Below are 27,639 nucleotides of genomic sequence, written 5' to 3' on the forward strand. Positions count from 1 at the left end.
CTCTGTGTATTTAAGCCCTGTGTTTCCCTGTGTTTGTGCTGTGAGCCATCTAGCTGTGTGTTCTGTCTGCGTAAGTGTATTTTGTAGTGATGGCCAAATGAATCTTTCTGAAGCTTGTGTTGAAAAAATGGTTCATTACTCAAAGCTTTTCAACACAGTCCTCTCTGGTGACATCTGGTGGCCACAAATATTAAGAGCAGCTTGAATCCACAAAATAAAACCAGTTGCTTCATAATGATTGCCCACTTGACAGAGTGGAGTTCTGTCTGATATTGGGCCGCGGTGTTGCTTTAAACGTGTATTTTTGGGTGGTTAAAAAAATGTGGTTTATTTGTTTAATAAATAATTTTGACCAGTAAACTCTCCTTGTTTAAACATGCACCATTGTGTGGTCTTTCTTTGCTTGTGACTTCTTGATGTTGGTAAATAAAATAATTGAAAAATACCACATTACATATAATATACATATGATAATGTACAACACATTATGGAGTATGCTTCTGCTGTGAGGTCCTGTCTCCATGCACTTATGCAATTAACCGCTAGACGGGTATATTTATAAATAATATTATATTAGGGAAATTTCCCCAGACATATTTTTGACCTGGGGGGAGAATTGATTGTGAGATGGAAAAGGAAAATGCTTATGAACTTGCAAATTAAAAACATGATGCATTTAAAGTAGCCCTTTTTCATTTTTATTTAAGAAGAGAATTTGTTTCACTCTGCGATGGCTGAACCTGTTCCTTTTCATGGAGATAATTTCTCCTGCCTTAAGGGAAACCCCTTCACATGGCACAGAGGAGGCTGGAGTGCAGAGAAACTGGTAGAGATGCAGTTATACAGTCTACCTGGGCCCCACAAACTATCAGATAAAGAGAATAAATAAATCCAATTGCTGCACATTTGGCAGACTAACATTTTCAGATTAATTAAACAATAAAATATATATTTTTACAATATTACATGTAAAGAGTCAAGTGGAAGTTTTTCTAAAGTTATTTAATGATATTTATATTATGGAAGCAGATTTTTGACATTTCACCTTTTTCCCGTTTTCAGATATAATAAACAGGCACAAAACAAAAGCAAACGGCCAGAACACAAAGCTGGAAAACCCACCTGATTGACAAAAATCAACTCAAAATTCTCCCACACAACAGAACCCCCTCTATTCCTCGCTGGCTCCAAATCTCTCAGTAGAAATATCAGTGGTTTGCTATCTGTCACCATCAAAACGCTCCACAAATCCCACGAATGATTCATTTCCTTATAAACCATTGAATCAGACACCGAAGCAGTTAGGTTCTAAATGAAGCTTCGGACGGCACTGATCACGTGACTCTGGCCAAACGAATCAAGCTTCGACACAGTGCTTCTGAAGCAGTGTGTTGATTTTTTTGACACACACCGGAGCTTCAGCTTCAAGCGGGCCATCACTAGTATTTTGTATTCCTAGTTTATATGTACACCGTACACCGTATATGTACACCGTAAGTTCAGTTCATGCTAGAAATGTGTTTTGGAGTTCGTACGTGTTTTGTCTCTAAGAGCCACCGCATATATTTATATATAAACATATATAAATAAAACCACTTTTTTTTTTACATTAGTAATTCCTTTTGTGCATAATTTTATATTATTGTTAATAATAAATAAATTAAAGCAACAAAACAACCTGAAGAGCCGGTTCGGAGCCGAAAGAGCCGGTTCTCTAAAAAGAGAATACTAATACCTACAATATCAGAGCTGCTTCTAACTGCAATGGCCAGAGGCTCCATAGCTAGAGCAAAGAGCAGTGGAGATAAACAGCAACCCTGCCTAGTCCCCCGGTGAAGTAGAAACGGATGTGATCTATCAAAATTTGTACCGATGATCTTGGCCGTGCATAAAGCATACGTACCAAAGTTGTAAAATTACTACCAAAGCCAAATTTCTCAAGTGTAGCAAACAGGTATTTCCACTCAATTTGATCGAAAGCTTGTTGGGAATCTAATGAAATAACAGCTGAATTTGGAGGATTTGTTCCATACAGTACATTCAATAGACAACGGGTATTAGAGAAAGCAAATCTGTCTGGAATAAAACCAGTTTGATCGTGTTGAATTAAAGTGCCCAAAAATTTATTAAGGCGTGAAGACAAGACTTTTGGAATGATTTTTTGATCACAGTTTAATAAACTAAGTGGGCGATATGAAGTCACATTGGTGGGGTCTCTGTCCTTCTTAGGGAGAAGACAAACGTGGGCATCATATATGCTATCAGGGAAAGAGCCCCGTGCAATAGAGCAGTTCACCATTCTGAGTAAAAGTGGAGCGATTATATCAATATGGGCTTTATAAAATTCTATGTTGAACTAGAGCTGGGCAATATAAGATTTTTTCATATCACGATATGTTTTTTTCATTTCAGGCGATAACGATATCTATCACGATATAAGCCAAATAACTATATTTGTAAGATTTAAATGTGCCATTGCTCACAAGTAAAATGTGAAATAATCAGCAGCTTGTTTTATTTAAATATTTATTTCCCATAATAAGTTCAACAGGGTAGATGTACTTAAGGAACATGAGACTTTTTCAGTTAGATAAAGGCAAATATTGCAAACTACACAAAAGGCAACCGCTAAAGCGTTTAAGTTTCAAAATAGAACAAACGAAACAGACTAAATTGTCAATTTCACTTAGAAACAAAATATTAATTCTAAAAATAAATCTTAGTTTGTTTTACAGAAGAACAGACAAAATTGACTAACTTTTGTCAATATCAAATAAACTGAGAACTAAAAGGAAATTCTCAATCTCTCCTTGTTGTATAGCTTAGCTTTTCAAACAGTTTTAACAGTTACTTTAGTCTGACAAAAGCCGAATGACGAATTAGTGCTTCCAGTCAGAGACTGAGGCTACGTCCACACGTACACGGGTATTTTTGAAAACTGAGATTTTCCGTTTTCGTTTTAAAAAATAATCCCGTCCACACATAAAGGGAGAAATGAAGGAAAATGCTGCGATGAACATGCAAAAGCAGCAGGTGGCGCTAGATTCCTAACCGTGCAGAAATGTTGGCCAATCAGAAGTCTAGAAGCCTAGAAGTGGGAAAAAGTAAACAAAGCTGGGGCATCGAAGCAGAACAGAGTCGTATGTGTGGAGGGACAGTAACTGTGTGTATATGTAAGCATTTAAACACTGCAGAGAGTAGAATTAACAGTAACAGTATTGTAGAAATTCATTTCACTGAAACAATAACGTGGCACACAGTGTGACGTCAAAAAATGCGCACACCTTTGACGCTGCGTTTTCTCAGTTTTTCTGGTCCACACGTAAATGCAAAAACGGAGTTTTCAAAAATCTTCGTTTTCAGTGACCAAAAACGGCGTTTACGTGTGGACGAAAGGTGCAAACGCATAGAAAAATCTGCGTTTTCAAAAATACCCGGGTACGTGTGGACGTAGCGCATGCACCAGTTTATTGTATTTCCAGACTTGCTTTCGGCACAATTTACAGTGCACGCTACTCTGTTTTTTGTCAGACTTGAAATAGCCGAAATACCTTCACACTACAGAACTTCTATGGCTCTTCCGTTCGACAATCTCTCCAGCATTGGAACCATCATCTGTTTTCTCTTCGGTAACCTTTGGTCACGCTCTGTTGATTTTTCTAGTCGGCACACTCATTTCCTCCATTACCCGGTGGCTGGCTGCTTCCCAAACAAATACACATGTGCGGCTTGGCACTTGTGCTGTACATAGTACATAGTACGGTGTACTACGATGTTCACCGTGAAAACATAATCGGACATTTGATATTTGATTGAATTTTATTGTTTTGCCTTTGGGGTGGCACCTGGGTGGCCAGTCTGGTTGGGGGGGTGGCCTGTGCCCCCCCAGGCCACCCTGCTGGACACGCCACTGCCGATTATGTTTTCACGGTGAAGCTCAGATATCCGAGTGTAAGTGAATGCAGCATCGGCTTCTGCGCTTTGTGCATCACGTTAGCAAAGGTAGGAGAGCCAAGCACGAAAGATGGCACCGCAGGAAACAATTTTTCGGTGAAAGAAAATGAGGACAGAATAAATGTCCCGGTAAGTAATATTAAGTTTGTTGAGTTTAGTAAACTTCGGTGAAATTAGAATACCAAGGAAAAAATAACACTTGAAGAATTATTGCAGCCGTCGAATATTTCAGACAGTATGCTACTGAGGGGAGCTAACATAAGAGTTATGAGTTATAAGATATAATCCAAGTCGTAACATTGCTGTATGGAGCTGCAGATTTGGTTGCAGGTTAACATAGCTGGACTGGCCATCGGGCATACCGGGGATATGCCCGGTGACTTATTTTTTATTTTTTTTTGTAACTGCATGAACAATGAGAGGTGGTGGATTGGCCAGATGCAGGTCGATGTGTAAAAATAACTCAGTTGTTTGGTGGTGGCTATGGCGGGGCTTCCACAGAGGCCAGCAGGTGGATGAGGGAAGGGGAGGCAGGTTTCATTCAAATGTTAGTCTTTTCAGTTGTTTCCCCACTTTTTTCAAAATCAAACACCAGTTTGTGAGAAGATTATCTTCTTTTTTTTAACAGGCAGATAAAGTTTTACATTGGAATTGGCTGATTTGTCAATTATTTGTTACAAATGTTCGTATTTTAATATTAAAAAATGTTTTTGCCCAAAACATATGTGCACTATATGTCAGTAAAAATACTATGCAAATATTGCTGTCCTTGAATGCTGAGTAAACACTGACAAAGCACTGATTGTATCTCTTGTACTTTATCAACGCAGTATCTAAAAACTTTGCACCGTAGTGGTTAAAATCTCATTCTAATAAGAGTTAAAAGCACATTCAGTTATTAGGTTTACAGGGTTATTTAATTATGGTTAACGGTTGGTAGAATTTTTTTTAAACATTATCTGCCAATTACATCTGCCACCCTTCTCCAAATCTGTGCCCCTACCTGGCCCCCCCAACAAAAATTTTCTAGACACGCCACTGTATATACTTAGTCTGCTACAAACCAGGAGGCGTAAAGCAGGATAAAGTTAAAAGTTTGACCCATTGTGTAAACTAACTTGAATGATCAACAACCAGGAGGAGGCAACGATTATGGAGGCACGGGAGGGGAGGACCACGCAGGTGGAGGAAGTGAGGAATGTGATGGAGAAGATTGAGCTCAACAAGGGACAGGATGACCCACTGAGCACTTCAGAGGGGCAAGTGGAGCACGCAGGCAACAAGACCAGCAAAGGTAATTTGTATGTTTGTATGTATTGTATGCTTTATATTTGGAGTCCAGGCTGAATTTTAGAGGAGTACCTGATGGCTGAAACAACAGTAATTTATGTTCCCTGACCAAGGATCAAGGAACATGTATTTTACACCACTTGATACATGTACAGTCAAATCTATTGAATGTTGATATTATTACATTTAATGTAACCATTTAAAATGATTTTGTTTTTGTTTTTCTCCCAAAATCACGTACGTCAACACAGGATCCAGCAGGGGGAGAGTTTTTGGTGAAAGCCACAAAAAGACAAAGATGGGTATGTCATTGTTTGTGGAAGTATTTAGACTAGTTTGATACACTGTAGTAGAGTGTGTATGGTAGATTTGATTCAAGGAACATTATCATATGAAGATGAAAACCAAAGTTGTGCGATCTCTGAAAGTGTTTTGTTTATTTGCTTTTTGTTTGTTTATTGTTTATGAAACTGGTGACTTGGCTGTGATCTTCAGTCCCAGAGGCATCGAGATCCAGACCTAAGAAGAAAAGGCCACTACTAGTAAGTATGGTTTTGCTAATGCTTTTAATCACCACAGCTCATTCCATTCAGTACAAATACCTGTAGATATGTGATGATTCCAAGTTTACATTATGGCAGGAAACTGCATACATGTGTCACCTTATACACATACCACATACTATAGAATTCAGTCCCCTTTGCTTTTTGCAGTCTTATTGCAATATATAAGTACTTTTAACAGATGATGCAAGTACAGTTAAATGCATTCACTCCAGTAAAAATGCTTCTAACACAATGCTGTTGCAAGCAGCAGATTTTCTTTTTCTGTTGTCGATGTAGATTAGATAGAACTTTATTAATCCCTCGGGTGGTTCCTCCGGGAAATTCAGTTCCCAGTATCAGGACACTGACAGAAGTTGCATATTACAGAGTTAGAATATCAGGACGGGACCAGGTTGGTGGGGGTCAAACAGCAGATCCAGTCGTGCAGTGATAATTCATATTTAATGCAGCAGATTTTGTAAACGATTGTATTCTAATCACATTGGCTAATTCTATATGCATATATAGATAAAAGGTATTTTTATTATGTCAAGAGTCCTCCAACAGCATCCAGGAAGTACTATCCTATTCCCATGCCTCTGTCCAAACCAGGCGAGTGTTTCCATGTCACTTCAATGTGTTCTTTGCCATCAATAATTTTATGTTGATTTTTTGTTACATAAGCATGCCTCATGTGACCTTCCACTTTTTTTCCCTTGTCATTTCTCACCTCCTTTGGATATGTATGTATGTATCTCTTATTTATATAAACCTCTTACCCAACTCTGTCCTCCTTCCTCTTCTTTTCTCCTTCCATCTCTCTCACCGTTCATCAATATCGCACATCCAGACTATACCCGTAAGATAGAGTTGATCCGCTAGCTTGTGAGCGGCTATGTGAACGGCAAAGTGCTGGACACGCTGTCCGAGCACGCCAACTCCCTGGCGTCCTCTGCTGTGGCCAGTCTGGAGGACGAGGCTGACCAGCTCTCTCACTTCCCCTTCCTCCCAGTGGCCAGTGACCCTGTGCTAACTGTCCCCAAGCATCATGGTTGGTACAGTGGACTCTGTTGTAGCTAATGAGCCAGACATTTGATGCTGGTGCTGTAGTGATTAGAGTCGTGCTGTGCTCTTATAGTGCTCTGTGTCTGCAGGCGGTAGCACGGTAAAGCTCTGCTGTGGTTATGAGTGCTGCACCTTGCTGACATATCATTCACAGCAAAAGAAGACGTGAATAGAGCAGTTTTCAAGTGTAATAATATTCCTCTCGATCATATTGAGTATAGACGAATGCAACTGTGAGCTTTAGCGATTAGCCCATTTCAACAGGACCGTGATCCCGATGTGTGAGACAGCAGGGTGCTGCCACTGGTGTTGTAATGTGTGATTTAGTTCCTCCTAACATTTCAGTTTGTTTCCAGTATCTATCCTCTGTGATTACTGGCTCTTTAGACAGATTTAATAGAAGTGTGTGAGCTATTGGCTCAGTATAAAGGGTCAGTAGTGTTTTCACATCACCTATCCATCCTCCATTTAGTCACCCAAAGCATGTAGAAAATACTCCTCACCTTTATTCATCTTCTCTTAAATTCAGACAAATTCCAGCTTGATAACATTGAGCTTGTGTGTGTGTGTGTGTGTGTGCCAGTTGCAGCCACCAAGTTGAACACCATCACCAAATGTGTGTGATGAGTGTTATATTCACGCACAAGCTTTAAAGGAACCATAAAAATTATCTCCAGGAAGAATATTATAAGTTGGGATGTTGTGTCACCTCCTCCCTCCATGCACAGGTACATCCCAGCCATCGTGGATCACAGTGGAGGCCTGCCCTGTCACCTACCTGCTGCACCAGGTACAGGATTGGTGCATATGTTGTTTTCTTATTAATGGTAAATGGCCTGTATTTGTATAGCGCTTTTCTAGTCCCTAAGGACCCCAAAGCGCTTTACACAACCTGTCGTCCACCCATTCACACACACTGGTGATGGCAAGCTACAATGTAGCCACAGCCACCCTGGGGCGCACTGACAGAGGCGAGGCTGCTGGACACTGGCGCCACCGGGCCCTCTGACCACCCCCAGTAGGCAACGGGTGAAGTGTCTTGCCCAAGGACACAACGACCGGGACTGTCCAAGCCGGGGCTCGAACCGGCAACCTTCCGATTACAAGGCGAACTCCCAACTCTTGAGCCACGAGCTACTACTTGAGCTACTCACACAGTGGTAACTGCTTCCTTTGTACACAGTTGAATATCTTCTTTTAAAGTGTAATGTTGCTCTAGCTGTGCTCACTGTGATCCTGAGCTCCTGTTATGTTTGCTGCAGGAGATCCAGCGGAGGATCAGAGTGACCCTCATCCACGAGAAGGGCAGCGAGCTCCATTGGAAAGATGTTCATGAGGTGGTTGTAGGTGAGCAGCCTACCTTTAGGGTCTAGTCGTGCTTTACCTCTCTGTAGTAAACAAAAACCCCAAAGCACAGAAACAATGTTTTATAGTGTTTGTGTGCTTTTGATAGAGGAAGACAGGACAGAACATCATTAAAGGGATTTGACTTTGTGAGATCACACTGAAAACGCAACACTTGGTTCACTCTGAGATATTTTCAGTCTGGAAAGATGAATCTGTCGGGCTTTAGGCTGCTTCTCACTTTAAGCAGTTCATGCTGTAGCTGATGGACCAAAAAATGACATTTGATATTTTAGACATTCAGCTGCGATTCAGATTGTGTTGGTACTGGATGCTGTGATAAAACAGCTGTTCTGATCTGTCTTCATTCATGCCTGTCGTTATTAAGCCTCCTAAGCTCCAAACCAGTAAAAGCGATCTTTGGAGGCAACACCCTTTTTAGTACTTTTCTGTATTTGTTTGTGATTGTGTGACACTGAACCACAGTGCTATGTATATCCTCTGTAACACTCAGACGTTTCCAGATCAGTGTTTTCCCCCTCAGCTGTTTCTCACTATAGACTGAGATTGTGGTGTTCAACAGTAAAATCCCTCGTGCCCAACTCTGTGCTGCCCTGGGTTCCTTTCCTTTGCTTTGTCAGCCGCTGCTCCGCCGTGTTGTACCTGTTTGTACGTGTTTTTAAGTCTCTTGATGTCATCGTGTCTAACACACACCCTTTATCGCCTCTCTGCAGTTGGATCATTGCATCCAGCCTGCCATTATCACCAAACTGCACGGTCTTTTACTCCCGAGACGCCAAGATTTCCCCACCCCGTTCTCTCAAGAACCTCTTTGGGACTGGATACTCCAAAACTCCTGACTGGTAAATCTGGGCTGCTGTACTGTGGCCATCTCTGTTTCACAATCAAAGATATCTGCCCTGTTACAAAGTTTCCTTCTTCATAACTTCTGCTTCATTATAGCAACCGAGTGACTGGGATCTACGAGCTGAGCTTGTGTAAGACGTCTGACACTGGAAGCCCAGGTGAGCGGCCATGAAACATGAGGGCTCATGTCCTGAGCAGGGATGCAGAGGAGGAGGAGGAAGCTCCTGGACACATCAGTGGCTTACGTGCGTGGAGAGGAGAGCCTCGCTGGCTGGAGGCCCAGAGGAGATAGCCTCATCCTAGAGCACCAGTGGGAGCTAGAGAAGATGGAGCAGCTGCAGGATGTGGGGCCTTAAAAGATTCATAAAGAAATAAATCTCTGTTTAATATCGTAGAGGGAAAAATGACTTTTCAACTCGAAGACCAAAGTGCTATTCTAAAAAGTTTTAACCCTCCCCTCTTCTCTCCACCTCACATTCGCCCCCATCTTTTTTCCAGGTGGAAAAGACCCGTCACCTTCTGGGAGAGGCGGCTCCCGTGGGAACAGCTCCCACCACCAAGTCCCTGAGTGAGTCTCTGTCCCCCAGCGTGAGCTCCAGCACTCTGTCCACGTCCACCTCCGTCTCCTCGCAGATCTCCAGCACCACCTTTGAAAGCGCCATCAGGCCGAGCGAGAGCAGCGGCTACGATTCCGCCGACATCGAGAGCTGGTGGATCGTGAGAAGGAGCTGGCCACCAAGGTGAGAAAAACGTCGGCTTAGTGGGCGTTCTTGTTGCTGCCTTCTCTGCTTGGAGCTGATCGGTCTTGTTCCTGTTGTGTTGTAGTGCCTGCGCCTTCTGACACACACCTTCAATAGTGAATACAACCAGCTGGTGAACAGCATCAGTGACTGCAAGGTGAGAAATAATACAAATAAATTAAAAAAAATAGCCTTTCTGTGTCACATCAGGGAGTTGATATATTAACGTCTACCTCGTCCTGCTGTTGTTTCACTTCAGCTTTCTCTCATCTCACCGACCGGACATGATCCATCCGTGACGAGCTTCAGCAGTGCCACCCTCACCCCTTCCTCTACCTGCCCCTCTCTGTCGGACTCCCGCTGAGGCTCAATGGGCCAGAAGTAAACATATTTTTAGGAACATTGACCTCGATCTGCAAACGGTTATTGACAGGTTATCTATTTGATTCTAACTTGGTGTGATTTGTGTTAAAGGACCCCTAAGAACAGCTCACGTGCCTCCAGTCCCTCCTGCTCAGACTATGAAAACTTCCCGATGGTTCCCACTCTGGAGACCTCCTACCTTGCGCGGGCTGCAAAGAACGAGTTCCTGAACTTTGTGCCTGATATTGAAGAAATGCGACCAGGGTGATTAATGCCATATTAACCCAAATACTGTCACTATGACATGTGTCTCACAGACCAAATGTAAGTCGATACTCATGTTCTCTAGTTCAAGCAGAAATGATGTGGATTGATTCAAATTCCTGAGCCTGGATGATTTCAGCTGGAAACAAACCAACTCTGCTTCTTCCTCAGAAAAACAAGCGCTCGCTTAATAAATAAATAAATGAATAAAATCCCTTCTTTTCAGATCTGTTGTGTCCAAGAAGGGTTTTCTAAGCTTCGTGGAGCCTCGCTCTAACTCATGGGGGAAGCATTTTGTGGTTGTTTGCCGGCCGGGGGGGGGGGGGCAGTGTTTTGGAAATGACAGTCTTCATTACAAAGCTTTCTTCGTTATGAATTAGCATACATGTTTTTATTGAACATTTGAAGAACTAGCAAAAAAACCCACAAACTCTTGTAGTTCACATAAAGTCAGAGATAAAAACGACAAGGAGCAGGTGCATCTAGTACAGGTAGAGCTGCTGCAAAAACCCACAGAGCCCAGCAGCCAGCAACAAATTCTGGATCCTTTGCTTTTAGTTAGCAATTAGCATTAGCAGCACATCCTGCGTCCGATGTGAAAGGACTTTTATGCTGCGCACTGTGACTCACAGCAATGGTCCTGGGTCAGCCCTGACTTTGTGTTACACTAATCCTAAAGTAATAATGGTATTTCTAACCACTGACATACCACAACTTTATCCTTTCAACAGCTGCTGAAAGTAAGGGGACCTAACTGCTATCGGATATTTATATAGAGATTACCCTTCAAGGACCTGCAGTTCAAAAAAGCGCCCCTCCGACAGCCAAACCCATCTGTTCTCTGATTGGATTGTTACATTTGTGATTGACATGACATTGACCAATCAGATGAAAGGAAGAAAAATAGGGTCAAAATTCGTAGTTGTAACTTGCAGGGGTTTTTGGCTAAGTCCACACACAAATCTTTTTTACACACACACAAATCTTTTTTACACATACAAATCTTTTTTACAAGTACAAAACCGATTTACAAGTACAAAATATTTATGACCACATTTTGAGCCCATAGAGGTGTCTATGACGTGTTCAGCAGTCTGATGGCCTGCTGAACACGTCATAGACTTTCTGAAAAGCCTTTGAAAATACCGAAAATACCAAGTGTTAAAACTTATTAATCATTGTGATTCTTGACAGTTTTCTCTTGTAAGTAGACTTGTGGCTTAAGTCTCTTTTCATGCGACTCAAACGTTTAAGTTTTGCCTCCCCGCCTCCCTCCAGCAACCCCGCCTCCAGCTCAGCTTTCCTCCTCTCTATTCCCTCCCCTCAGCTTTTTGTGTTTTTGTTTCGATGACAATGTTTGGGTCTAATTTTGTTCCGCTTGGTTGTCATTCCCAAACTCCCCTAACTAAGTAGCATGTTGTAGTAGTCTACTTGTGTGTGCACGACTCTTTAGAAACTTTCCGTTTGCCAATCATCTGTACAAAAAAATGTCTCTATCAGTGTTATTTGTCTCCGGAAATGAGTTTCATTCTATTTTGGGTTTTTTTTTGTTGTTGTTGGTTTTTTATTAAATTAAGATGCTTGCATGATACCTGCAGCAGTGCTTAGGAGAAGACCAGGTTTGCTCAGTTTAAAACAAAAAACAAAAATGAACCAAATCAGCCAGCTTACATTTGAAACCATGAAGGAAAAATCTACAGTTATCTCCAAGTGACGTGTTAGTTTACGCTCTGCTGCCTAAACCATAGCTGCTAATAGATTTATAGGGTATTTTTCTTCTGGCAGTGAATTTACATCAGGCTGAACCGTCTGTGAAACAAAAACTCAAAGTGGGAATGAACTTTGACAGGAGGGCCATGCCCGATTTCCTCTGTCATCCACGTCATACTTAGATCCTCCTCAATCTGTGTACATACGCCATCTCTAAACCGCCGATAGTGCCAGTGTCAGTGAGTCAGTAAAATACTCATGCATTTGTGTTAACATAAAAACTGCAGACTAACTAGAGACAAACAAGCGAGGATCGCTTCATATCTCAGCAGTTTGAAAAACAAACAATGACCGATTGTTCCTGCAGGATTAGATTCGGGCCCCTTTTTGCTTTTTCATCCCAAGGAATAAAAACAGGGTTACAAGGAGATGAGGAGGACTAGGAGGATGAAAACGAACTAAAGAGAGAACTTGATTTGTACATGCGGTCTGTTCTGGGATCAGTGTGGTAGTTAACCCTCATTTAACACATTCCTCTCTGCTCCTCTAGCTCGCTCTATCTCACTGAGAATCAGAAAGCCTTGACATTTACTGCTATTAACTTTACACTCTTGTTGTTAAGACTCAAAGAAAACACGGTGAAAAGGTTAGAAGGACGTAAGGAAAAAGGAATGAAGGTGCAATGTTTCTTTAGTTTTGCTTTGACAGCAGTGGTTAGCCAGCAAATCTGCTTTTAAATGGCCCACAGGACAGATTACGATGTAGTCCCATGACTCCCTTCGCTGTCACACCAGTGTTGACTGAAATCTCTGAAGTGAAGTACTCGTGTTCAGCAGCATCACAGGGAACCATGTGTTCATTTTTTTATTCTTATTCTTGAATCAAAACTTCATCTAACTCTCATTGTGTTCATATTTTTTATTTTAACATTGTTATTTTTTTCTTATGCTTTTAATCATTCCACCATGAAGGTTTCTATGAAATGTAACAGAGGGCATTTATTTCTTAAGTTTTTTAACCTTATTTTGCACATTAACACATATCTATAGCAAGGACAGAGACATAGCCACATATGTTGAGTCCAGGATTGTATCTGAGCATCAGGAACAAATGATAAGAGCACATGTCAGAGGACACTGGATGGCTGTTTGTCAAAGGGTTTAATAGAAGGAAAGAAGTTAAAGGGACTACATATTCAAAGGTCTTATTTCTGATACTACCCCATGAAAATATTTGCTCTGTGTGCCGTGCTGCAGCTGCTACATTCCGCTCTTTGGCACGTATGCCTCTCGAGATGTGTTAATGCAGACAGACATTGAAAAACTCTGGTCAACCAACCAGAAGTCTGCCTGCTGTGTGGTATGAAATGCGTGGAAGGAGAGCTACCAACTGTCTGTTACATTTAGATAAAAAATAAAGCTCTTACGTGACCTCGGGTCAGCAGCCTGGCGGTTGGAGAAACAGAAACGTGCTGGATTGTGGATCTCTGAGCTGCACATCAAAGATGCACCTATGCACAGATCAAATCTCAAAAGTACCTCATATACATGTTGATGCGAAGCGCTGCAAAAGCAAACGTTTCCACTTCATGTGCAGAGGTGTTTTTATTTTGGAATGTGTATTTATTGTTTGCAATGTATATATATTAGTTTGCAGCTCTTTGCACATATTTGTAGTATTTACAGTTTATAGTAGGGATTTTAGCCAACAGCTAATGTTTTTTTTTGTTTACTGGGAAATGAAATGCTGCCAATTCCCAAAGCTGTGTTTCAGCTGCACTTCCTGTTGTAGACTTGTGATGCACACAGGCTCTGTTCCAGCACTCAGCATGTTCTTCCTTATTTTCTCCACCAGGGGGAGTTCCTAAACTATGACATCCTGATAGGAGTGAACCAGGGAGAGGGGCTGAAGTTTGTGGACGACAGTGAGGACAACGACGGCATCTCAGCTGCGGAGTTCGACTACACCATCTCCAACTTTGTTGACAACCTCTACGGATACCCAGAGGGTGAGGAACGCCACCTCTGTACACTGCCACTTTTTCAGTTATTCCATTTTACAGCCTCCTCTCACTTAACTGTGTTTTGCAGCATCATCAGGTTTTGTCTTATTAGGAGCCGCGTTTGTTAATTTGTTAGTTTTTTTTCTGTTTGCTGTATTCATTAAAATAAAGGGATAATCGTCAAAATGACAAATGTGGACAATTATCAAAGCTTACATTACAATTCTGACAGCTTGAGTTCACATGAATTTTCAAAAGAATATAAAAACCTGTGAAAGTGCTGTAAGCGTTTAAAACATGCGAGTAAAGAATGGAATCAGTAAAATGTGAGCCCAGTGAAGTTACTGTGACTCAAACATAGAAAAATGAGATTTTTTTTATTTCCCACACCTAATTAATTAGAGATTATTTTATTTAAAAGTATTTTATAGCATATAACACCTTTGAAAATATGCTTCGGTTCACATTTAACTCCAGAAAATCATCAATCAAAATATGGATATTACCTGACCACAGATTCGTGGTGACGTCACTGCTCTTTTAACTGTTTGGTGTCTTTGCTGTGTTTGGTGCTTGTAGAAATGGTTTATTTGAGCTTTGAGCTGAGATTCAGAGGTTTCTGTGGACACTGCTCATGTTGGCACTTATATTTCTGACCTTTTCTTATAACCGATTAAACATGATCTCCTCGATTTGCTCCCATTTTTGGTGGTGTGGGTGCAAATGATCAGTCATGACATAATCTCATAATAAATAAGATACTGCAAATAATTATTTCTGCATTTGTGCGATTGGAGTGAATTGAAAATGTGTATGCAATGACACTGTTTTAAAGATTTAGCCTAAATAATTTTGGAGTGAATGAGCCTAAACATGATGACCTAACTAGTGATACCCTGTCACCTGTCTCACACACACACACACACACACACACACACACACACACACACACACACACACACACACACACACACACACACACACACACACACTCACTCAAGCATGTTATGCCAGTTTCAGCTGAAACAATGTTTCAAACCATATTCCGGGGTTTTTAGTTCACCATTTAAGAGGTTTCAAGAAGAAAATAAAAGACAGATCTGAATGTTTGAAAATTATTTGGAAAAATTCTGTAAAGATGAGATGAAAAATACTCAAAGGATAAATTCAATTGGTTTATTTTTTAGATGAGTTGAAAAAAAAAGTTAAACAAGCAAGTAAATAAAGAAACAAGGTAAAACGAAGTAATAATGAAAAAAGTTAAACAAGTAAATGAAGAAAAAAGGCAGAGGAGAGAAAATCCCAACAATCCCCTCTGAGCAAGCACTAGGCGACAGTGGGGAGGAAAAACTGCCTTTAAACGGGCAGAAACCTCCGGCAGAACCAGCTCAGGAGGGGACAGTCAACTGCCGGGACTGGTTGGGGGGGGTTAACAGAGGTGGAGCAAGACGAGGCTACATCAGGTGAGGAAGCAGTAGCGTCTCTCCTCCGGAACAAGTGGAACCATTTTTTCTTTTTTTTTCATTCACTTTTCCACGAGCGCTTTTTTTCTCCAGGATGAGATTTCTCAACTCATCGATTGTTTCTGTGTTTTGCTTTTCAAGTTTCTCACATCTTTGTTCCACCTCTTCTAAGGTTGCTTGTTGTTCTTCAAGCTTGTCATTGAGTTGTTTGGATGTTGCCTCCTGTATCAGCTTGTCCTTGTGCATGTCTGCATTTCTCTGTTGGACCTCTTTGTGCTTGTCTTCTAACTGCTCGTTTCTTGTCTGGATTTCTTGGAGCGTGAGCTGCAAGTCTTCACGTATTTTGTCTTGTTGTTGTTTTTGTGCCTGCATTTGAGTGTTTTCACGCTTCAAGTTATTGAATTCCACCAAAATCCCTGTGAGCATCTGTGAGCAGCGTTTCTCCAACTTGTCCTTTTCTTCTTCCACTTTAGTTGCTTTGTCCTCCAGCTGATTACAAAACTCTTGCAGTTTTAGATTTTTAGACTCAAAGTCCTGGACAATATGTTTTCCTTCTTTCAGTCTTTCTTGTTGTTGCTCTTTCTGTTGAAGAAGGTCTTTATGTTGGCGCAGTGTTTCATCCAGGCTTTCTTTCAGCATTCGGTATTTTTCCTGCATGCTCTTCAGTTCGTGCTGCATGTCTCTTTGCTTTTTGTCATGCTCTTCCTTCTGTTGGAGGATTTCTTTCTTTTCTTCCACAGCTTCATGGAGCTGTCTTTGGAGGAGCTGATTCCTTCGGTCCATGTATTGGAGATCCCATTGTATCTTATCAGTCATCGTTTTCTTGTCTTGGAGCTGGTTGGTCATTTGTTTTAGTTCTGCACTCTATTGCTTGTTTTCTTTAATGAGGTGCACAATTTGCTCTCGGGTCTGAGCAAACTTGATTCCCCAGCCCTCATTAATAATTTTTATGTCCGGCTGGCGCTGTTGTCTGTCTTCCAGCTCTTTATTTTGGGCTTCCATTCGTCTACACTTGAATAGGAAGGTTAACAACAAACCTCCAAAACAACTGAATGTGAAACTGCACAACAGATTTGCTCCACTATCAAAGGACCCTGGATCTCTATCGGACAACCATCCATCTAAAAGTAGCGAAGTAAGGTCCGAAAATCTTTTGAAAAGTAAAAGGCCACAGGGAAAGCTCAAGGCTAGGCCTGAAACTCTGATTGTGGGTGACTCTGCCGTAAAGGATGTACAAAGGATGTGCGTTAAGAACACTAAAGTCCTCTGCTTTCCTAACGATATGGTCAACAACCTGAAGGAGAGAATTCTTCTTCTAATTGCAGATGAATATCCAACTGTGACAAACATTGTTCTGCATACAGGGTCAAACGATGTGTCCAAACAACAGTCAGAGGTTCTGAAACGGGACTTTACTGGATTATTAAATACTGTAAACTCTCTGAATGCAGCTGTATTCATCAGTGGACCTGTACCGCCGATCAGAGGAGGAGACGAGAGATTCAGCAGGTTGTTTACACTGAATAAATGGCTTATATCAGCATGTGCTGACCACTCAGTGCTTTTTATCAACAACTTTAATATTTTTTGGGAACGCAGGCATCTGTTTAAAGAAAATGGATTTAATTTTAACAAGTCAAGGGTGAAACTGTTCACCTCCAACTTATTTTATTCCATACGTCATCCATCTGTGCTTGGTGCCAAGGCTGAGATAAACGAGGAGTTATCTCATAAAGAGGAACAAACAGTACTCCAACAACAGACAAAGCCCAGCAGAAACCTTGAGGAGGAGCTCCATCTGCCCCCACCCAGGAAGAGCCTCAGAAAGGAGAGACATCTGAGGCTAGAAGAGGGGTCCCTATTTGCCTCCAACTCTCTCAACAACACCAACGACCAGGACCAGGACCAGGGACCACGATCTTCCCCAGTCCCCCAAACCCCTGACAGGCCATCACCCCCATCACCCTCCTCCCCCTCCCTTTCTCCCTCCTCCCCACACCTGAAATTCACTGAGGAGATGATGGAGCGGGTCAATGCTGGGCTCAGATCTACCCCCCGGCCCAATCCCTTTTTGTCCCCCATAAACCCCCCACCAGAGCAGCCAAAGGTTCGCCATCGAGCCCCACCCTCAACAGAGCAATCGAAGCCACATTGCCCAGCCTCGCCCCCCTTAGTTCCTCCTTACCACCTTCATGCTCTGTCCCTGCAGTCTGATGTGTGATGTGTGGAGGGTCCGGGCTGCGAGGATTATGGCAGTGGTGACTTTTCCCAGGAGAAGCTGGGACCCTGTTTACTAGAAGGTTTTAAAATCTCTGTACTTTCAGGTGACGGAAGGAGACATGTGGCCTGGTCAAAACACAGAGAGCTACACTCTAAAAGATCTTTAAATATAGTAAACATACCTTGTGTGCCACAGACTGCTCCCAAACACGAGGGGACAAGTAATGCCTCTAAAACACTTAAGTTGGCTTTATTAAACATTAGATCTTTAGCTGGGAAAACATTTTTAATTAATGATTTAATCACTGAACACAGCCTTGATTTTATGTTTTTAACTGAAACTTGGTTGGACCAAAGTAACAGTGGAGCTGTTCTCATCGAGACGACCCCTCCTAACTACAGTTTTATCAGTGAGGCCAGGGTGAGCAGGAGAGGAGGAGGGGTCGCTGTCTTATTTAATGAATCATTTCAATGTAAGCAGCTATCTCCTGGAAGTTTTCAGTCTTTTGAATATGTGGCTTTACAGCTGAAGGCCCCATCCAAAGTTGTGTTTCTTAATGTTTACAGGCCTCCCAAATACTGCACAGACTTTTTTAATGACCTCAGTGAACTGCTGTCTGTGATCTGTGTTGATTTTGACTGTGTAATTATTGTTGGGGATTTTAACATCCATGTGGACAACCCTCAGGACAAAGGGACTAAAGACCTGAGTAACACTCTGGGCAACTTTGGGCTGACTCAGCATGTAACAGAGGCCACACATAATAGAGGACACACTCTTGACCTACTGATCTCCAAGAGCCTGAGCATTTCACACATTACTGTGTCTGATGTGGGCGTGTCTGATCATTACTGTGTTTTCTTTGAAAGTAAAATCTCAGCCCACACAAATATATCAACAGCAGTGATCACAAAACGGTGTATAACTGAAGACAGTTGTGAGATCTTTAACCAGGTCTTCCCATTAACACCTGATCTGTCCAGAGGGTCAGTCAATGAGCTCGTCAATAGCTTCAATGCAAAAATGTTAAATGTAATGGATACAATTGCTCCCATTAAGGTGAACGTTATCTCTGGAAGGAAAAAGTCTCCATGGAGAAACTCCACACTGGTGAAAAATGAAAAAAGAGAGTGTAGGAAAGCTGAGCGCAGATGGAGAAAAACAAACCTCCAGGTTCACTATGACATCTATAAAGAGAAACTTCACAATTATAATTTACAACTGAGGAGTGCAAGGAGGTCCTACTTCTCTGACATCATCACTAAAAACAGTCATAATGCTCGGGTCTTATTTTCTACAGTTGACAGGCTAACAATCCCTCCTGTGTCAGTGGCAGCTGAACTTCAGTCGACCATGGCCTGCAATGACTTTGCCAAATTCTTCACAGAAAAAATCCAAAAGATTAGACAAGCAATTGGTACATCAACAGCAGATCCAGGATATGTACTGTGTCCACCGAAAAACTGTTTAAACACCATGAAACAGTTTGACCCTATTAACAGCAAAGACCTGGAGGACATCTTAGGTCAACTGAACTCCTCCTCTTGCTGTTTAGATGTCCTGCCAACAAGTTTTTTCAAAAAGGTCTCAAAGACTTTAGAGTCAGACCTGTTACAGATCGTCAACTTTTCCTTAATGTCAGGTGTGTTTCCGGAATCACTAAAAACTGCTGTAATCAAACCTATACTGAAAAAGGACAATCTTGACAAGACACAAATGAACAACTACAGGCCGATCTCAAATCTCCCATTTTTAAGTAAGATCATTGAAAAAGCAGTTTCTCAACAGCTCAGTTACTTCTTAAAACAGAATAATTGCTACGCTCTGACCAAAGTGTTTAATGACATATGTCTGAATACAGACAGTGGAAAAATGTCAGTCTTAGTTTTACTGGATCTCAATGCAGCATTTGATACAGTTGACCACAACATATTACTCAAACGACTGGAGAACTGGGCAGGTCTCTCAGGAACTGTACTAAACTGGTTCAAAACATACTTAGAAAACAGGAAATACTTTGTATCAATAGGTAACTTCACATCTGAGCAGACAAGTATCACATGTGGAGTTCCCCAAGGTTCCATCTTGGGACCCCCTCTGTTTAACATTTACATGCTCCCCCTAGCACAGATTATAAAGAACAACAAAATAAACTACCACAGCTATGCAGATGACACACAAATATATATCACAATGTCACCAGGAGACCGAGGCCCTGTACAGGCTCTTGGTAAATGTATAGCTAGGTTTCATTTGACGTAGACGTGACGTCGACGTAAAGCGCTAAATTTGACTGGCGGTCGGAAGTGAAAAAGATAAGCGCAAAATCACAGACAGACAGTACGCAAAATGCCTATGTCCTGTTGTGTTTATGGATGCTCCAGTAGGTCGACCAGAGAAACTGATAAACGGTATTTTAGGGTACCAAAAATAGCCCAACGAAGAGGAGAAAAATGGAAAATTCTAACCGAAAAACGTAGGAAAAAATGGATTTTAAATTTACGTTTACAGTCGGGAGGAGCAGAGTCTGCCAATGCCCGTGTCTGCAGCGACCACTTCGTCAGAGGTAATGTTATGTTTGCAAACGAACTTATTAGCATTAGGTTGTCGTTAAATTCTCGTTTACTTAGTGCTTTTAAGTTAGTAGTCTAATATTGACTTGATTGGGACTATAGGCTGCCCAAGTGCTTTGGATGACGAAGAGTCGGAGGACTGGGCTCCGACGGTCAATCTCGGCTACGAACGAAAACCCAGATCGGAATCAGTTCTCAAACGAGAGAAAAGAATGAAGCTTAAGGCAGAACAGCATCGATGTGCAGAGGCGATTTTGGATATGCAACAGACGGCTGAGAGCCCGGATTTGAGCCTAGTGACAGTGGAGAACCCCGAACTGCAGCTTCCAGCTGAGAATCCACAACCAGAAGACTTCAGTGTGAATGAGACATTCACTTATCCAGGTAAGATATTGTGCTGAGATGTAAAACAAACAAGAATCATGTCAAAGAGAAAAAGATGCCATTATCTGTAATGATTATGGTCCAAGTTACATATTACATGTTTGTGATTTTTTAATCACAGAGTAAATCCATACCATTTTATTCAGAAAAAAAGAAAAAATGGCACTTATTACCGTCAGGCACACACCACAGGTTTTTGTACACTGCTATGGTTCTTATATTGCCAGATTCCAGACAGTCTCCTTTCACAGATAAGTAAAGATATCCGTAATGTAAGGTTTCTGTGGTGAGAAACATATAAATATATTTTTTGTTTAGACGCAACATGTTTTTTTGTTGATTAAAAAAAATAATTACATTAAATTAACATAGTGAATTAAACACATTACACCAGATTCTAATAGCCCACTAAAAAACTCCTACAGTGAAAATGAGTAAAAATTGAGGTTGCCTCTATTATGCTGATTATGCTCCCCCACTGTTATATTGCAGGCTGTGCGGATGCTGGATGCCAGACAGAGCTGACGATGGATGACATCGAGAAGATGGAGGATGTTTTGAGACAGAACACAGCAGAGCTGGTTGATCTTCGGAGCAAGGCTCTGGACACACAGTTCAGCCAGGAGGCTTTTGAAAAAAATGAAGACAAGACAAAGTTCTACACAGGGCTCCCCAACTTCTTAGTTTTAATTCAGATTTTTGAACTGTGCGAGCCCTATATCACCTCGGGACCTATGTCTTTGTTGTCCAAATTTGAACAATTCATACTAGTTTTGCTGAGGCTGAGACTAAATCTGCCCCTGAAAGATTTAGCTTTCAGGTTCAATATTTCTCTGTCCACTGCTTCTAGAGTTTGGCATAAAGTAATTGACATACTTCATAAAAGGTTAGAGTTCCTAATTGAGTGGCCAGAGCGACATGTTCTTCAAGCTACGATGCCACTGAGTTTCAGACAGGCATTTGGATGTAAAGTGGCTGTGATTGTTGATTGCTTTGAAGTCTTTATTGAGAGACCATCTAATCTTCTTGCACAAGCTCAAACTTGGTCCAACTACAAGCACCATCACACTGTAAAATTTTTGATTGGTGTTGCCCCCCAAGGCTACGTCACTTACATATCTTCTGCCTGGGGAGGGAGAGTTAGCGATAAGCAGATCACAATAGAGAGTGGCCTCCTAAAGAACTTGTTACCTGGAGATATTGTCCTTGCAGATCGTGGGTTCAATATTGGCGATAATGTGGGGTTTTACTGTGCTTCACTACAGACACCGGCATTCACTAAAGGGAGAAAACAGCTGTCAGCCTATGAAGTGGCAGAGACAAGGAAAATAGCCAATTTGCGTATCCATGTTGAGCGAGTCATAGGTTTAGTCAGGAGGAAATATCAAATTCTGCAGAGCAGGGCTATGCCAATAGAGAACATGTCCACAAAGCCAGGTGAGACACATGCATTGATCGACAAGATTGGGGTAATTTGTTGTGCCTTATCAAATCTCTCCGAGTCTGTTGTCCCACTGGAGTAAGGGGGGTGGGTGGTAATCAATCAGTTAAAAAAAATTAAATGTCTTGTCACTGTCACGGCTCACAGAAGGGGGTGGAGAGGAAGAGTAGTGTCCAGTATCTGCTGCTTGGCTCTGGTGATAAGTAGAACAGGGTAGAGTAATAGTAGTACCTAAGTCCTGACTCCTGATTAGTCTGTAAATGTTTTCAAATGAAATATTTTTCTCCAACTGTCATATTGTGCTGGCAGTTTGTACAGTATTATACTGTGAGATGGATTGCAATCTATTTTGTTTATTTGTTTAAAAGTCTAATCTTGTAAATAAACCACCAATGTATTATTATGCTGCCTCAATAGCATTTAATCATTGTGTAGTGTTACACAACACTTAAATGACACAATTAAATGTACAATAAAATTAAATGACAATTTGTGCTCTAATGCTACGTCAGAGCAAATACAATAGCCAGAACTCATAATGACTACCATCAGGTCATAACAATATTCAAAATGTCATTATGTTGTCGTCCTTTTATCACATTACACATGTACGTTTGTAACTTGCTGTCCCAGTATTTCTGGGAGTATACTGTTTCTAAAAAAACACTCAACTTTAGGAATCGCATCATCCCAAAACTCAAGGTCAGGCAAAATCCTTTCAACAAATATGTCATTGCGGTTCCACACAACAAAGTCACAGTACTCTGCATTTGCAATGTGAAGCTGTGCCTGAATTTGGTAATAGTAGTAGTCATGAGTAGTAGTCATGAGTTGGGTCCAGTGTGACATTATCCCCGTCACTGATGAGGCAGAAGCCCTTCTCCCCAGCACGCATGCGCAGGTTGACCGCATCTTTCTGAGAGTGTGGGCACTAAAATCACAGTGATGAGAACAACAATCAAGATTTATCTGATGAAACAGTGAAGAAGCAAAGATGATGGGTGTGGTCTGTGTTATCATAATCTCTCATTGCCCAAAACAAATGTCTATTTGACACAGACAATAAAGCCTCATCTTATCTTAATTGAACAATAGATTAGAAATTAGAAAAGGTATTTCCTGCATTTTTACTCAGTTCACTGATTCTTATGGAAAGATGTCACACCTATGGCCTTGACTACAACAGAGTCAATACCTTAATCTCGCAGATGCCAGTTCCATGACAGTCACAAGTGACTATCCCATCAGGGGAGGACCCCATGTATGGCCACTTGGGGTTCAGCCAGAGACCGCTGTCCATACATGAGAAGCCTGCATGCTCCTGGCTCATAAGCTTCTCATATGCTCCTCTGGCTTGTGCTTCATGTTTGCATCCATAACTATAAACAGTACACATGCCAAACATGAAAAGGAAATTATTACTTAGTATTGGATGTGTAAAACAGTAAAGTGATGTATTATACAATATGCCATTACCCTAAACTATACTTAGTTCTTACCCTGTATAACCCTAGCCGTATAAGCCTATAACTAACCTCCATCTTCATAACACTTTTTTAGTTACAGTTATGGACAGTTTCATACCCCAAATCTTAACTCTGCCTTACCCTACATCAAACCCTAAATACCTTGTAGCAGCTGTGGTGAACCTATATGCCTCTGGATAGCATATGGCCTTGATCAAGCTCTTTGATGGTTGCTGGGGGTTGGTCTTAAGAACTTGTTTCAGCTTAGAGGCAGTTACGCGTCCAGCTCTTTGCCTAAACCAAATACTGCTTGCACTCTGACTTCGAGTCGCCCTCTCTACAGCCTGGACTTGGGACAGGGTGAGCTCTTCAAGCTGGAAGTCCAGGCATAGCTCTTCAAGGTCTTTGGGGGGGAGCTGCAGTGTCTCTGGTGTTCTGTACTCAGGCACAGTTTTAGGAAGCATGCTAGACTGGGGGACAAATTCTTTGTGGTAAGGTTCCCTAGACATCAGTGCTGCACTCCTTGGACAGTTTTTGCTTAAACTCTCAAAAAACCTACAGTATGTCTCTGAATCTCTCTGCACTCTTGGGCATGGAAGTGATTTCCCAACCTTTTGTGTACTTGTGCAGCCATCAATGGAACACTCAAGCTTTCGTTTTTTTGACTTTGCTGAAGAGAAGTCAATCAGAGTTACTGGGCAAGCAGGAATCTGGAAAAATTAAGCCAAAGAAGATCATTAAAATTTAAAAAGCTCTTTTCCAAAACGCTATATATTCGTTTCCAAAAATATTCGAAATTGAACAGTGATGGCAGTGGAGTGAGTATGTGTGTTTTAGGCTGGGTATAGTGGTTGGTTGGCAGTGAAGTGTGTGTGTGTATGTTGGGTGGGGATGGAGGTGCCATGTGCTGGGTATAAAAGGAGTGGAAAGTAAGCAGTTCCATGTTGATGAAAATGTGGTGTGAGGAGTTGTGAGTATTGAGGAATGCATGAGAAATGTGAATATATAAAGTGCTGCAGTCAGGTGTGTGTGTGCGCAGAAAACAAGTGCTAGGGTGTTGAGGCATGCATGAGAAGGGTGTGATATACAGTATACGGTTCTGCAGTCATGGTTATGTTAGTCATGAAAAAGGAAATGGCTTTTAAATGCTGTTATAGCGTTTTGGAATAGAACTCTTCATTTATTAAAGTACTGCCTTTTGTCTGACCCCTCACCTGCAACCTGCCCGGCTTGATTAGATCTACCAGGAGCTTGAAGCCCCCGCCGGTATAGCCTACAGGGTCATTGAGGCACTCAAGCTTCCCCACCACGACAAGGTAGCAGTATAGGGGAAGATATTTTATCCTACTGTCACATGAAGTCCCAATATAACATTCTTTATCCTACATTTTGCTTTTTGGCTTACCTTTTTAACATGAGATGGCATCAGCCACTTGCACTGCTCTGATGTGCATGTCGCTCTCATTTTCACCCCAGCTTCAACTGCAAAAAGAACAGCTCCAACGTGCGAGCATGATTCTGATAGTCTGGAAATAGAGCACATAATCTTTTTAACATGAAATGCAATATTTACAGTACATTTTGATGATGCATAGCTTACTAATACTAATGTGCAATGGCACTTTATTTGAAGTAACATGTTTATTCATTAACTCTTTCTCAACAGCCTATAGAGAAATCATTATCTAGGTGATGACATGACTGAATAGTTCTACCCTCTATCTGAAAAATGCATCTGAGTGTCATGAGGGATCTAAGGCAATCACACAAATTCTTAGCTGATGAATTCTTAGCTAAAAGAAAACACTCTCTCCCCACTACTACTGAAGTACACCTGCAAAATGCTAGCAGTGCCCTATGCGTATATATGTGTGTGTGTGTGTGTGTGTGTGTGTGTGTGTGTGTGTGTGTGTGTGTGTGTGTGTGTGTGTGTGTGTTCTCATTGCAATAACATCCTACTTAATTAGGCTACTAACCCTGCCATACAATTGCAATGAGCTGCAATCACTTCTCCATCCTCCTTTGCAATTACCCAAGTCTTCAGAGGTGTCTCGTTAGACCTCTGAGAATGGTTTACCTTGAAACAAACAACTGTCACTCTAACGAAGTCCTAAGGATGTGGCATGTTTGTTGACGTTAAAGCCGCTACCGCTAACTGTTAGCGTGTTTAAGATAAAGCAATATAAGAACAAACACTCACCCTTGCAAACACCAAACTGTATCCATCACGGAGACGTTTTGTTCCAAGGTTGTGGACCCACCCGCTGACAAAAAAATTGTACGCCTCCAGACTCTTGAAAGCTTTCATTTGCTGCCTAGTGTAGTAAGAAGTCTGGAGGACCAAGTAGTTGGTGATATCCACAGCCTCGATAGTAGGCAAATCCTTTACTTCTGTGGTGTATTCGGACATTTTCAAAGAATACGGATCACGTCCGATATATTTTTTAACTATCTGTTTATATCTCTCCCGAGAAACGGGGTCTAAAGTTGCACAATAGCTGCTCTCCTGACTCTCCACAGTGTCCTCCATGTTTACTTCCGCCCTCCACTCAAAAATCGCGCTGCCTCCGCACGTCATCAGAACCACGTGACCGCAACCCAACTATTGAGGAAATTAATGACTGGTTGTGCCACAGTTTTCTCCAGCTAAACAAAAACAAAACTGAAGTAATAGTCTTTGGCGCCAAAGAAAAACGATTACAGGTCACCAGAGAACTTCAATCTATACACCTAAAAACCACAAACCAGGCGAGAAATTTGGGTGTAGTGATGGATGCAGACCTAAACTTAGAAAAACACATTAAGACAATAACAAAATCAGCTTACTATCACCTCAAGAATATTTCAAGGATAAAAGATCTGATGTCTCAACAGGACCTGGAAAAACTAGTCCATGCATTCATCTTTAGTAGGCTTGATTACTGTAACAGCATCTTTACAGGTCTACCTAAAAAATCAGTCAGACAACTACAGCTCATTCAGAACTCTGCTGCTCGAGTCCTCACTAAGACCAAAAAAGTGGACCACATCAGTCCAGCTCTGAGGTCTTTACACTGGCTGCCTGTCCGTCAGAGGATAGACTTTAAAGTTCTGATGCTGGTCTATAAAGCTCTGAATGGTTTAGGACCAAAATACATCAGTGACCTCCTGACCCGGTATGAACCTTCCAGATCCCTCAGGTCATCTGGATCCGGTCTTTTATCAGTTCCCAGAGTCAGAACCAGACACGGAGAAGCTGCATTCAGCTTTTATGCTCCTTATATCTGGAACAAACTCCCAGAAAGCCTCAGATCAGCTGAAACACTCAGTTTATTTAAATCCAGGTTGAAGACTCACCTGTTCTCAGCTGCATTTGAATAAAGCACCAAATCCACACTTTTAAGCTTAAATTTCAAAACTAACATTTTAACTACTGATTTTATCTACTGTTCTGATTTTATCTGTTTTGATTTTATATACTGTTTTGTTTGTTTGTTTGTTTGTTAATTAGTTTGTTTGTTTGTTTGATTGTTTTAATCAATTTTAGATCATGCTTTTTATTTGTTTTTGTTTCTAATGTCTCTGTAAAGCACTTTGAATCACCTTGTTGTTGAATTGTGCTATACAAATAAACTTGCCTTGCCTTGCCTTACACTTGTCCTCCAGTTGAAGTTTCTCTTCTCCAATTTGTTGCATTTTTTTCTGGAGATGGTAGTTTTCCTTCCTACTCTCCTCTAATGCCCTTTGGAAGGATGAGACGACGCCATTTGGGGAAATTGGCCGGCCACGCCAGGAAGGAGAGGCGGCGTAATCTTTTTGAATTGGTTGTTTTTTTTTTCTTGGAAACATGTTGGAGTTGATTAATTAAGAAATTAATTGTCACAAACATCCCCAATATTATATAACAGACAACAGAAAACAAGACAGTTTTTTTTTCTACGCAATAGAACTACAATACAAGTTTGTTT

At 41.4% G+C, this 27,639-nt stretch overlaps 2 protein-coding genes across 7 annotated transcripts; one reads left to right on the top strand and one right to left on the bottom strand.

The window, feature by feature from the left end:
• The first annotated feature begins 3,991 nt into the window (after nucleotides 1–3,991).
• Nucleotides 3,992–22,637, top strand: LOC308392976 (kinesin-like protein KIF1B). Of its 4 annotated transcripts, none has more exons than XM_080876392.1 (13): nucleotides 3,992–4,083; nucleotides 5,092–5,248; nucleotides 5,496–5,546; nucleotides 5,740–8,014; nucleotides 8,117–8,201; nucleotides 8,933–9,061; nucleotides 9,162–9,409; nucleotides 9,564–9,805; nucleotides 9,891–9,962; nucleotides 10,065–10,186; nucleotides 10,280–10,432; nucleotides 13,997–20,785; nucleotides 21,278–21,414. In XM_080876392.1, exon 12 carries the CDS (start codon nucleotides 16,557–16,559, stop codon nucleotides 17,826–17,828), a length of 1,272 nt encoding a protein of 423 aa, XP_080732518.1. In that variant the 5' UTR covers nucleotides 3,992–4,083; nucleotides 5,092–5,248; nucleotides 5,496–5,546; nucleotides 5,740–8,014; nucleotides 8,117–8,201; nucleotides 8,933–9,061; nucleotides 9,162–9,409; nucleotides 9,564–9,805; nucleotides 9,891–9,962; nucleotides 10,065–10,186; nucleotides 10,280–10,432; nucleotides 13,997–16,556; the 3' UTR covers nucleotides 17,829–20,785; nucleotides 21,278–21,414. The 4 variants fall into 3 exon arrangements, 3 of the variants coding, with proteins under 3 accessions (XP_080732518.1, XP_080732519.1, XP_080732517.1); XR_013970887.1 differs by having other exon boundaries at nucleotides 9,162–9,223; XM_080876391.1 differs by lacking the exons at nucleotides 3,992–4,083; nucleotides 5,092–5,248; nucleotides 5,496–5,546; ... (6 more) ...; nucleotides 10,065–10,186; nucleotides 10,280–10,432 and having other exon boundaries at nucleotides 19,788–20,394; nucleotides 20,504–20,785; nucleotides 21,278–22,637.
• Nucleotides 22,638–22,867: 230 nt separating this feature from the next.
• Nucleotides 22,868–27,638, bottom strand: LOC308392978 (uncharacterized protein). Of its 3 annotated transcripts, XM_080876395.1 has the most exons (5): nucleotides 25,893–27,614; nucleotides 25,098–25,218; nucleotides 24,304–24,402; nucleotides 23,422–23,605; nucleotides 22,868–23,157 (listed from the first exon to the last, which is right to left on the bottom strand). In XM_080876395.1, exons 3-5 carry the CDS (start codon nucleotides 24,324–24,326, stop codon nucleotides 23,038–23,040), a joined length of 327 nt encoding a protein of 108 aa, XP_080732521.1. In that variant the 5' UTR covers nucleotides 24,327–24,402; nucleotides 25,098–25,218; nucleotides 25,893–27,614; the 3' UTR covers nucleotides 22,868–23,037. The 3 variants fall into 3 exon arrangements, with proteins under 3 accessions (XP_080732521.1, XP_080732522.1, XP_080732520.1); XM_080876396.1 differs by lacking the exons at nucleotides 25,098–25,218; nucleotides 25,893–27,614 and adding an exon at nucleotides 24,907–25,033; XM_080876394.1 differs by lacking the exons at nucleotides 22,868–23,157; nucleotides 23,422–23,605 and adding an exon at nucleotides 24,907–25,032 and having other exon boundaries at nucleotides 23,614–24,402; nucleotides 25,137–25,218; nucleotides 25,893–27,638.
• Between the last annotated feature and the right edge of the window lies 1 nt (nucleotide 27,639).

Source organism: Rhamphochromis sp. 'chilingali', assembly GCF_963969265.1.
Source record: "Rhamphochromis sp. 'chilingali' genome assembly, chromosome: 2".
NCBI classification, from domain to species: domain Eukaryota; kingdom Metazoa; phylum Chordata; class Actinopteri; order Cichliformes; family Cichlidae; genus Rhamphochromis; species Rhamphochromis sp. 'chilingali'.

What these genes read in the sequence shown, in the direction of transcription:
- LOC308392976 (XM_080876391.1), top strand. Translation starts at nt 20,178, where the DNA reads ATGCCTATGTCCTGTTGTGTTTATGGATGCTCCAGTAGGTCGACCAGA. An exon ending in CAGCGACCACTTCGTCAGAG is followed by an intron (nt 20,395 to 20,503) that starts GTAATGTTATGT and finishes TTGGGACTATAG; the next exon opens with GCTGCCCAAGTGCTTTGGAT. An exon ending in TGAGACATTCACTTATCCAG is followed by an intron (nt 20,786 to 21,277) that starts GTAAGATATTGT and finishes GTTATATTGCAG; the next exon opens with GCTGTGCGGATGCTGGATGC.
- LOC308392978 (XM_080876394.1), bottom strand. Translation starts at nt 25,918, where the DNA reads ATGGATACAGTTTGGTGTTTGCAAGG. An exon ending in TGAGAGCGACATGCACATCA is followed by an intron (nt 25,033 to 25,136) that starts GAGCAGTGCAAG and finishes GACAGTAGGATA; the next exon opens with AAATATCTTCCCCTATACTG. An exon ending in TCAAGCCGGGCAGGTTGCAG is followed by an intron (nt 24,403 to 24,906) that starts GTGAGGGGTCAG and finishes TAATTTTTCCAG; the next exon opens with ATTCCTGCTTGCCCAGTAAC.